We start from the raw sequence: 12061 nt of genomic DNA on the forward strand, positions 1-12061 counted from the left end.
AAATTTATAAAGATCTTTTAACTAGAAGCAAGCAATCTAAAATTACATACACTTTTTGCAAAAGGTAAAGCATGAATCTGAAAATAATGCAGAAAAATGCTCAGAGGATAACGATAACTTGTCAAAAATAAAACGCTCTCGGTTAATAGTGTTTTAGTGATGACAAAGAAAACATTGTTTAATTTATATTAATATGTATCACTTAATAAAGATATTTATCTTAATTATGAAAATATAGTAGCATGTTTTTTTAATTTTTGGAACCTAACCCTCCTTTTCGTACTAGTTCTTTGTTTCGCATAACACGGCAATTTTTTGGAACGTAACTACCGTGTTATACGGGGGTTACCTGTATAGTAATCTTAGGAAAGAAAATTTTAACGAAACAGATAATTTAACTCAGGTTATGAAATTGTGACATATATATATATAAGGTAATGAAGACAGTAGTAGTAGCAGGTCCAGCCATGGCCCTATCATTTTTTGCTGTCTACGTTTACGAACACAATTCTAATTTTCAAATCATCCGCTAGCGTGTAACACTATCATAATAAACCAATAGACTTTTTTACCATAGGAGAAAAGGGTAATAGAGAGGGAATTTCAATTTAGGGATTGCTTTGCTTTAGGATAAATTTAATTCAACCTCACTCTCCTTTTGGCCGGACTATTTCTCCCATTGTACGACTCTAATTTTTTAATTGAATTAACAAAGTTTATAATAAATTGGCAATTTCTGAATATAATATTCCGTAACAGTGATAGACAAAAAAAATTAAATTGAGGAAATGACAAAGTAATTCATGATTTCCCCCCCCCATTTTCCTTTAATTGGATTTTACTCATGAAAAAGAAATCGATTCGATAAAAAAATCGATATTTTTCCGAAGTCTATACATCGCTAAAAAACATAGTTTAATCGTAAAAAATTTATCAAACGATGTAAATTTAACTAAATGAGAATATTTTTTCTGTTGTTAATAAATTAATTACAGAATTAGTAACGTTATTCTTCGCATAATTCTAATAAAAAATGTTAAATTTTGAAAGGCATGATAATAATGACGAATTTAAATTAGTATTTTTGTATATATATATATTTTACAGTATTTAGTATAAAAAAAACTTTCGTAGATTTATTTTATAAAATTTAGGTAATTTAATTATTTTATTAAAATAATTAATATACGTTATTATTACAAATATATGTAGAAGTAAGTTATTTTAATAAATGTACTTTGTAAGAACAGTTTATTACGAAATTTTAAACTATTTCTTACTGCATAAAATGGTCGAAACAGGTAGTCATAGCATTCCCGTTGTTGGGTTAACAACATTCTGACCTTGATACGATCTGATGTTTGCTGTATTTAATCGCGCATCATAAAATTCTTCGAATAACAGTTAGCAATAGAAAAAATTTGTTAAGAATGCATATATATAATTCTTTTATCATAGCATTTTCATCTATCATTGTTGTTATAGAATAATTGTTTCTCAGAGTATCGTAAATCATATTTCTAATTTATTCAGTACGTTAAAAAGTGTTGAAAATTTTTTTTAATGTTAATGTTGAATAAAATGTATTTAAACTGCTAACCTTCTAATATTTTTGAGAATATGCAGTCTTATTTATGTTTTTATAAGTTCTTTGATAGAAATTTAAAAAATAATAATAATAACAATAATAATGCAGTCGTTAAAATATCTTATTATAAAAACATTAATATTTTCGAAAATGTTTTTTATTTTAAAAAGAATCTATCCAGTTAAATGAACATATAATATTAAATAAAAAATGTAGAATTTAAATATTCAATAATTTAACATTTCTCTTTATTTTATATATAGATGATTAAATAAATATTTGTAGATTGTATTTACAATTTGTATGTCACATTTTATTTTTAGAGATACAGACTGTTAAAAAAGTAAAATTATTTTACTAATACCTCATTAATAATAGGCATCTTGAAATTGATTTTATAATTTCATAATTCACTAATTAAATAAAATGTAACACGTATAAGTTAAATGGATATCAAAATTAAAGACTTTTCTTAGTTAACAAAATAAGATGTATTTCTGTAATTAATGAATGCTTTTATCAATGTTCTTGTCAGTTTTAGCTTACAAATGAATTGAATGACATGCAACAAAAAAAAATTTTTCATTCAGTTTATTTAAGTTGAAAATGGCCAATTAATACAATGCTAAATATCTTTGCAATTAGAGGAATATAGTTTGATTTCCTTAAACTAAGCAATCTCTCAAATTAAATAAAATTAACAGTTCACTAATTTCATAGCTAATGTGGTTCATTTTCAAAAACTGTTATATTTTACAACAGAATTTAAATACTTAAGGTTTACATTTGATACATGAAGATTTGTGCTATTCATCATTATCATTTTAAATACTTTATGTATTTTATATATAATTTTATACAAATATAATATTGGCAATATACAAAAATATAACTTAGAGAAGTTAAATTTTGAGATTAACCAATTAAAAATTAGTAACGATGTAGCTTAAAAACATCCTGATGATTTAAGTTTATTGTAATTTACATTTAATGGACTAAGATTTAAACCTGTAATTCTTGCTTAATATGCAAACACATTACCAATTACTGTACTTCATTTAGATTCTAGCAACTATTGAGTTAACCTAATGTATATTTATGAATCTCACTTTTATATAGTTCTGTGATGTAGTTCTCATTTCCCATATCACAAAAGAAAAGGAATTTTTTTACCAATGTTTAAAAATAATTTAATTATTTAATATATTAATTTCAATTTTAAAATTAGAGATAGCCAATGCTACTATTTCATAAATTCAGACCTACAGTACTAATTTAAAAAATTATGAAATTATAGCCTCAAAGATATTGCTTTTATTTATAACTGCAGATATTTTTTATTTAAATAAATCATATCATACAGGATGGAGCCATATTCATAGTATATTTTAAAACACATGCTATTTATTACATTTAGTTCCAATTTACATGTTGTCTAATGAAGTTCACTTCACAAGCTTCATTAGACATTATCAATGACTAAACTACATGGATGCTGAAAAAGTAAATTAAAGTATGGGTGTGCAAAACTTTTCACATGCATTGACATCTCAAGCCTTAAGTTCTTGCATAATTTGCAGTTTATAAGGGTTGAAATGAAGATCCTGATGCAAGATTTTCTTGAATAATCAATTTGAAATTTGCAAAGCCACAGTATATCAATAAGCAGATCTTAGGCTTTGTGTGATTGTTGTATGGATAGTTTCAATCTTTGCCATGTCTGCACTGTCCTTTCACTTTGTCCTGGTTTATGATTATAGACAGAGCAGTGGATCTAAAGGAACAGATCCACCTTGTAATGGTGTAAGCATCTTACATATTTCCACTGCATCAAGTGACACAAGTTGAAGAGTTCCAAAATAACTGCAAAGCATAATAAGATTGGTGCATTGTATTTATAATTAATGCTTTGTTTGGTTGGTTGTTGTTTTTAGTTGAAGAGTCATATGCTGTGTAGTAACTACACCAGGCATGGCCAACATATGGTCCGCGGGCCGGATGTGGCCTGTGTAATTGATTTATGTGGCCCGCGATTAATCTTTCAATATTAGCTACTAAGTCAGAATAGATTGGCTGAAAATTCTAACACCTAAAAAAAAGGATCAACAATTCACTGTGCATTTAGAGTTAATCCTCCATTACAAATCTCTTAAGTACAGCGTAGAACATTGATAAAGCATGATAATGTGAAAAATGTATCTGTAATCTCTATGTACAATTTAGTCTCTACGGTGTGACACCACAATGAGATCTCGCACCACCTCAAAATCTTCTTAGGGCAGCCTCCGGTTTGGCCCATGAAAAAACTTCTCTTTCCAATTTGGCCCGGGGGGCAAAAACTGTTAGCCACCCCAGAACTACACAATCATTACTTTTGAAATAAGCCTTTACCATAAAGGTATGTTGTTCTACATTCCAGTTTTCCATGTCAAANTTCAGGTGTCACCTTACTCATCAACTACCCTTTTTCTCTTATCTCATAAAATATAGCTAGGTTTCAGATTTGGCTATAGCAGATGGAGATATTTGAGGGCTCTACAATACTAGGTTTGGGGAACTTACTACTTTTTGGTCTACTTTAAAGATATTGATAATTTGGAGTACAGTGGTGCCTCGTATAACGTACTTAATCCGTTCCAGGTGCACGTCTGTTAAGTGAAAAGTCCGTCATACGAAATGCATTTTACCATAGAATTACATGTTAAAACATAATTTGTTCCGCAGCATAAAATAACCGTACTGTTCCATAAAAAAAAAAAAAAATGAAAATGGAGCAGTCACCGATTATGCCGGGTAGTTAGATGTGAGGAGGAGGTGGAGGAACACTTTGTTTACACATTCATACAGATACAGACTTTTTACACATTGCAGCAGATCTCTTTTTATTATTTTTTAATCGGAGTCAGATTCAGGAGAGGCTACCGGAGCTTGCAGGGTCATCTCCTCTTGCTCCATCATTTGTTTTTTTGGCAGCTTGCTTCTTGAAAAACATGTCCAAGATGGTCTATTTCTCTCTCTTCTTCAACACCTGTCGGAAATGACAGGCAAGAATGTCATTGTAGAGATCATTGATCCTGTTGGCCTTAGCTCTGTTTGGATAATGAGTGTTGGTAAACTCCTTAACCTCGCCCCATTTGACAAGAAAGTTTTTGTCAACTTCTCCTTCTGATGATTTCTTGTTTTGTTTCAATTAAAATCACCTTTCTGTTATTTTAGAAGCCAATGATTTGCACAACACTTGAATAAATATAAATATTCTGCATTGAGGTGATGTACGTAATAAACAAGGGAGCAAGCCGAATCCCAATGGGAGCTCTGTACTTTAGATATACTAATAATATATTCTAATAATACTAATATATTATAAAAATAGCAGATTGCCTGGCAATGGCAAAAGAGTGGAAATATCATTCACACTTGTTCACANGCATAAAAAAATCCAGACTTGTAGGTAGTTAGGGGACTAATTGGCCCGGGGGGCAAAAACTGTTAGCCACCCCAGAACTACACAATCATTACTTTTGAAATAAGCCTTTACCATAAAGGTATGTTGTTCTACATTCCAGTTTTCCATGTCAAACAACATCTCAATGATAATAGAATGAAACTGTCATCTAACACATGATGTTAACTTCACTCATAATTTGCATATCAATACATGTTATGCATGGTTGCACTCTATAGTTATGTGATTATACATCACATTATACTGATTATATGGAAAATATTTTTTATTTAATTATGTACAACTAGCAGACCCTGCCACGCGTTGTTGTGGCTCAAAATGTATCTATTATAAATTTATAACACTTCCCCATTGGGGGGGNGATGGCAGAAAGTTTGTTGTTCACCTCACGTAACTGCCAAACGGAAAGTCCGTTGTTTGCAGCCAGTCCGTTGCTTGAGTCACATAACGGCCAAATAGAAAGTCCATTGTTCGCAGCATCCATTATTCGAGGTGTACCTTATATGAGGCACCACTGTATATTTAGACAATTCTGCTTTATTTTTTACTAGCAGACCCTGCCACGCGTTGTTGTGGCTCAAAATGTATCTATTATAAATGTATAACACTTCCCCTGTGGGGGGGGAAATTTTTCGAAAAATTTCTTCTTAGTGTACATTCTCTTGACATACCCTATTAAAACGCAATCAAAAATGCAAAAAACCGCATCTAAAATAGTATAAATAGCAGCAGAGTTCTTTACGGTAAGCCTTAATCTTGTCCATCTCCTCCCAGTGGGGGGAATTTCGACATGTATATTATATAAAAACACGTGCGTATTCGAATGCAACGTTGTGTCAAAATTTCAAAGGAATCGGTAGGAACAAACAAACATTACATTTTTATTTATATAAATAGAAGATGATCTGCTTTAGTTCATTTTCACAGAAAAGCAAACTTAGGGCGTCATACTCGTAGCGCCATCTGTTGGACATAAAAGCCTTAACTTAGATTATATATTTTAATTTATGTGAATGTTTAACAGAATAATATACAGCCTATGTCCACCCTGAGGTTCCATTCTAAATATTAGTGAAAGAATTTTTGAAATCGGATGAGTAGTTTCAGAGATTACCTGCTGCATACAAACTTACATACATACATACATACATACAAACATTACCTCTTTATAATATTAGTATAGATTGTTTTTATTTGTGTAATTAAAAAGTAATGTAATTAAAAATACAGTAGCATTCTAATTATCCAAGCTAATGCAGACTGAGAATAACTTAGATAAATGAAATATTTTGGTACAAAGTGATTGATTTTACAACAATATTTTTGTATTTTGTTAAAATTAAAGAAATTTTAATTGTATCATGAATCTCTTTTAAAATGTATATTATTGTGAGAAGTCACTGTAGTAAATTCTTTTTAAAACTGCATGCTTCTCAAAAAGAGCTCTAGAATTGTTCAGCCAAGATTTGTGAAATGAACTGTACTGTATTATGTATTCATGTTTTTTTCACAAAGTACTCTTCCATAATTCATCTCTGATAATACAGTAGGTGAAGTAAATCTTGGTTAATCAGGACTCTATTGTATGTGTGTGTATGTGTGTACTGCAAGTCAAAAAATTATCCATCCATACTAAAGATCATATATTGTTTGTGTATACAATACAGAATAAACTTATGATTGAAATTTAACAAAAATAGTTAATAAATTTAGTTTATTATTTAAGTTAGAGAGTAACAGTTCTAAATAATAATTTTTTTCCTCCACAATAAAAAAATAGACTAGAATTGTAGACAAAAATACTAGGTGTTTGTCCACTTGTTACAATTAAAGAAAAGAAATAAGAAATAATAAAATCATAGTTTTTTAAATTTTGTAGGGCATCATTTTTTTTAATTACTGCCTGACATTATAATGCTTGGTTTTATTGATGAAAAATCATAGTTTCTTCTTGGGAGATTCTGTTTCAACTCTCCAATTACAAATTTTTCAGCTCGTTTTTATTTTTAAGAGCATGATTTTGAATTTTTTTTCTATCATATAACCCATAAATGTTCAATATGGTGTGGGAATTGTGCAACCCACCCCAACACTTCACCTTCTTTTCTTTTTAAGTATGCATTCACTGATTTTGCAGTATGTTTTGGATCATTATCATGTTGGAAAATAAATTTACAACCCAGCTTCAAGTTTTTTACTGATTCTGGTACTCCTTTGGCAAAAATATCTTTATAAGAAGTGTTGATTCATTGTTTGATCATAAAATTAATTCACTTGTGCTATGCATTCCCAGACCATCCAATTCCTTTCACCGTGTTTTACAGTGGGCTTCAGACATTCTAGTTTATATTCTTTATTAGGTGATTTTCACATTTTAATGCATCCATCTGAGCCAAATAAATTAAATTCACTTTTGCTTAACCATAAAGTACTGTCAATCTTTTTTTCTCTACATGTTAATTTGCTCATTCTATGCACTTTTTCTGATTGATGATAGAAATGAAAGGTTTCACCTTGGTATTCTGCATAAAAATCTGCTTCATGTAAGCAATTACATATAATGTGTGGCATAACAAACACATTCAATTCATTTAGACTTCTTCAACTATTCTTACAGCTGACTTTTTTCTTTCTGTTGGCCTTGCCCTGATTGATTTATGACATTCTTATGCTTTTGAAATTTGTCTATTATGTATTGAACACTGGTACGTCACATTTTTAATTGCGATTTACTATTTAATTGAAATTTTTCTTCAGCTTAAACCAGTCTTCCAACAACAAATATCCCAATCTTAGATTAGTTGAATATTCTTTGGGTTTTTGATGAACCTGTTCACTAAATCAAAGTTTGCATGTTAATTGGTATAATCTTTAATAGAATGAATATAATAAACTAATATTAATTGAAATGCTATTGTTGTCCCCCTTTTTTTTAATTGACTTTTAACTGGGCAGATTATTTGAATATTTATGCAAATTAGAATTATCTGTCCAGTTAAAATTATTGTCATATATATATATATATCAATACAAAATTCATTATTTCTACTTATAATTTTTAAATGTAGATTATCTTGTGAAAACATATCTATATAAAACAATTTTAGTTAAATAAAAACTGTATTAAATGTTGTATTGATGTTAATTGTAACATCAACTATAAAAATAATTTTAAAAATAACATATCTTAGCTTTCTTCTAATAATTAAATTATTATATTTAAAATTTTTTACAACTAATTTAGCAATGAAAACTTCATTAGATAATATCTTAATAGTAGATAAACATTAAATGTTAAAGTTTATAGTTAAATGTTAGTTTTGGACACTTAATTAAATTTTCATAATAGAAAAGAGTGTTGATTTTACTGAATGTAAACTATCTTAATGAAAAAGTAAAAATTTGATTTCTGTAAGAAAGATAATCTTATTATAGTTTCTTATATTAGTAATTAATTTAAAGCTTTTAATTAAATTTTAATTATTAATGTTTTAGAATATTTGATTATTAATAAATAAATCATGTATTTTTCTATAGTATTATTAAGTGAAGCAATTGAAAATGGTGATTTAAGTAACAAAACATTAAAAATTACTGATTTTGGTTTGGCACGAGAAGTCTACAAAACAACCCGTATGTCTGCAGCAGGTACTTATGCATGGATGGCACCAGAAGTTATTAAAACATCAACATTTTCAAAAGGAAGTGATGTCTGGAGGTATAGTAATCTTTTAAAGTTTAAAAAATTTTATGTAAATAAATTAATTATTTTGAATATTTATAGGTCTGCAATTTGAAAAAATTGTAGACCTGTAAATTTCCACTGTTGTCTGTCTGTCCTTCCTTCCTTAATCTTAGGAACAGAGTTAGATAGATGAAATTTAAGACCAGATATGGAAAGCTTAGGGGCAGGAGGCCCCAATTAACTATATATGAACTTCTGGTTTGTACCAGAAATCATATTATTAAAAAAAAAATTCTGGAATGAGTTAGATAGGTGACCAGCAGGAAAGTATGATGTACAGGGCAAGCCATTACTAATTTGAGGTGGAGAGCATATATTTTAAATTAAATAAGTTAAAAATATGATTAAAATTGCAGCCCAGTCTTGTGGCAATGTCAAAATAAATAAGTATAATGACATAACAAGCAATTAATTAATTATTTTAGTCATATGAAATTCATATTGTAACATAAGTAGATTGGTGATTTGCTTTTTGTTCTTTAGTCATCTTGTAATATCATAAACTGGATAGTTCTAAATTCATTAGCAGAACTAAAGCATAAAATTCCAGCAGAAAAATTTTTAATTACAAAATTCTTTTGGCCTTGATTAAAGGCTTTCATAAGGCTACATAGAATCAAATTACTAAACTGCTTAAGGCTTTCAGTAGAACATATTACAAAATTAAAACTTTTCAAAAGCAATGTTTTAAAAAAGTAATGATTGAACATTTAAATATAAAATAAATAATTAAATTTATAATAGTCTAAACAGCCTTCCAAGTAAATGCATACTATAAGTTATAGCAACTTTAAACAAAGTCTGTACTATTTTATAAATTGGAAATCCTATCATCTATGTGATTGTTACAGAATCTTATACTGTATATTGACTTCATGTGTTGAATGTATTCTGTTGATTTTAGAAGACAAATTTATTTCCAGGTGTTCTAATTTCTTTTCTTCTTTGGGTTTTAAGATAATCTGATCAATGATCAGGTTATCTTGGATGCAAGTTGATTTGTATCTCCAGTATTTTTGCAAACATTAACATGGTAACTTCGATGCCCTTCCTTATGTTTCTCTCATGTTCTCTTATGTGTGCATTTAATGACCTGTTTGTTGCTTCTGTCTTTGTTGTTTTTATTGAAATCTTTATGTCCTGGGATTCGAGAGGAGCTCTGTTTACCCTTATCATTCTGTAATAGTTAACAGATGATGGGTTTTGTTAGGAAACTAATATACAGTCATTTGCTACAAACAATCTCTCTATATATGCTTTTGAGTGTTAAGTTATAATTAATTACTCTGGTATTACAAGGGTAGGCTGAAAAGTAATGCACAAATGCTTGTAGAACAAAAATAAATATCAAGATCGGGAAAAAAGTACATTAAACTACAATTCTTAAGCTTCAAAATCATATATTTATTTTTCAACAGTCACCATTAAGGCTAACACATTTCTCCCAATGTGTAACAAATTTTTTTCATTCCGTCACTGAAAAATTCTTCTGACTTTTCTCGAATCCAGGACTTGACAGCTGCCTTCACCTCATTGTCTGAGGTGTAATGATTACCTTGAGGTCTCTCCTGAGTAGAGGGAAAAAAATAAAAATCACAAGGTGCAAGATCGGGGGAATAAGGAGGGCATAGAATCAGTTCAAACTTCAGGTTTCGCAGAACCTCTCCAGTTGCACGCTAGGTGTGTGGATGAGCATTGTCATGTTGCAAGATTATTGGCACCAGGCTGCCTCTAACACATCAAATAATCGCCTGGTGACAATAATCTTGCAACATGACAATGCTTGTCCACATACCTAGTGCGCAACTGGAGAGGTTCTGCGAAACCTGAAGTTTGAACTGATTCTATGCCCTCCTTATTCCCCTGATCTTGGGCCTTGCGATTTTTATTTTTTTTCCCTCTACTCAGGAGAGACCTCAAGGTAATCATTACACCTCGGACAATGAGGTGAAGGTAGCTGTCAAGTCCTGGATTCGAGAAAAGTCAGAAGAATTTTTCAGTGACGGAATGAAAAAATTTGTTACACGTTGGGAGAAATGTGTTAGCCTTAATGGTGACTATGTTGAAAAATAAATATATGATTTTGAAGCTTAAGAATTGTAGTTTAATGTACTTTTTGCCCAATCTTGATATTTGCTTTTGTTCGTGTTCTACAAGCATGTGTGCATTACTTTTCAGCCTACCCTCGTATTTGCTTTTAGTTTGCATTTTTGTTCAAAATCCCTGTTACTGTAATTTTTAATTAGTTCTTTGATTAACTTTGATGGGTAGTCATTCTAAATTGCAGTTTCTTTAATGTACTTTTCCTGGGAGGTCTTGATTAAACTTGAATAATGCATGAATACAAGTCTTAGTAGGTCTGTGAATGCTGAGATCTTAATGTGATAATAGTCCATATAGTCTATAACTCAAACTGAAGTTAAAAGAGCCATAAAAGGATAATTCCAGAAAAGATATCAATAACACTTGAGAATAATTATATTACCATGGAAGTATACAGGAAACCAGAACCCTTTTTTGCTTCCCGGCAGTAATAATACTGCCAGGATGCAAAAAAAGGTTTTGCTTTTCTTTCAACTGTAAGAACTCAGCATTCATCAATGTAAAAGAAGTAAAAAAATACATAAATAATTAAATTCCAATATTTTAAAATAATTAAATTAATATAAGATATTTTTGGTTTTATAGTTATGGAGTGGTACTCTGGGAACTTCTTACTGGAGAAACACCCTACAAAGGAATTGATGCTCTTGCTGTAGCGTATGGAGTAGCTGTAAATAAATTAACTCTTCCAATTCCTTCTACATGTCCAACTGCTTTCTCTAGATTAATGAAAGGTGAAATTTTTATATTATATGTAATAGAATAAAACCTTTCAAAAATACAAAATATAATATAATAATAGTAATTATGAGAATATCAAAGAAAAATATTTAATCAAATGTGTTTATCAAAGTTTGAAAAAAGATATTGATAGCACAATGATAATAGCTTGCATAAAAAATGAGAAAATCTTAGAATAGTTAAGAAATTTTGTTTGCATGAAAAGTCAGAGAATTTTGAAAATTCTTTTAAAAATTAATGAAATTTTCAATTTTTTCCATCATTGAAATTTTAGTTCTAGTACAGGGTGGCAAACCTGTGACATATTAGGAGAAATTGTCTGGCATGTAATGGATCATGCAACCTGTTTCTTTCAATTGTCCTTTTGATTTATCACTCAATCATCCTTTTTTCAATCAACTTCTTTACATTTATTCTA

General features: G+C 29.6%; 1 protein-coding gene across 1 annotated transcript in view; it reads left to right on the forward strand.

The window, feature by feature from the left end:
- Nucleotides 1-12061, forward strand: part of LOC111624495 (mitogen-activated protein kinase kinase kinase 11-like) — an 86931-nt gene that overhangs the window by 43296 nt on the left and 31574 nt on the right. Inside the window, exons 3-4 of the mRNA XM_023367344.1 lie at nt 8592-8772; nt 11488-11636. Of these exons, the coding sequence (XP_023223112.1) occupies nt 8592-8772; nt 11488-11636 (330 nt within the window). The remainder of the gene's footprint in view (nt 1-8591; nt 8773-11487; nt 11637-12061) is intronic.

The sequence above is a fragment of the Centruroides sculpturatus genome, unplaced genomic scaffold, assembly GCF_000671375.1.
Source record: "Centruroides sculpturatus isolate CEXI.00-Female unplaced genomic scaffold, Cexi_2.0 scaffold336, whole genome shotgun sequence".
NCBI classification, from domain to species: domain Eukaryota; kingdom Metazoa; phylum Arthropoda; class Arachnida; order Scorpiones; family Buthidae; genus Centruroides; species Centruroides sculpturatus.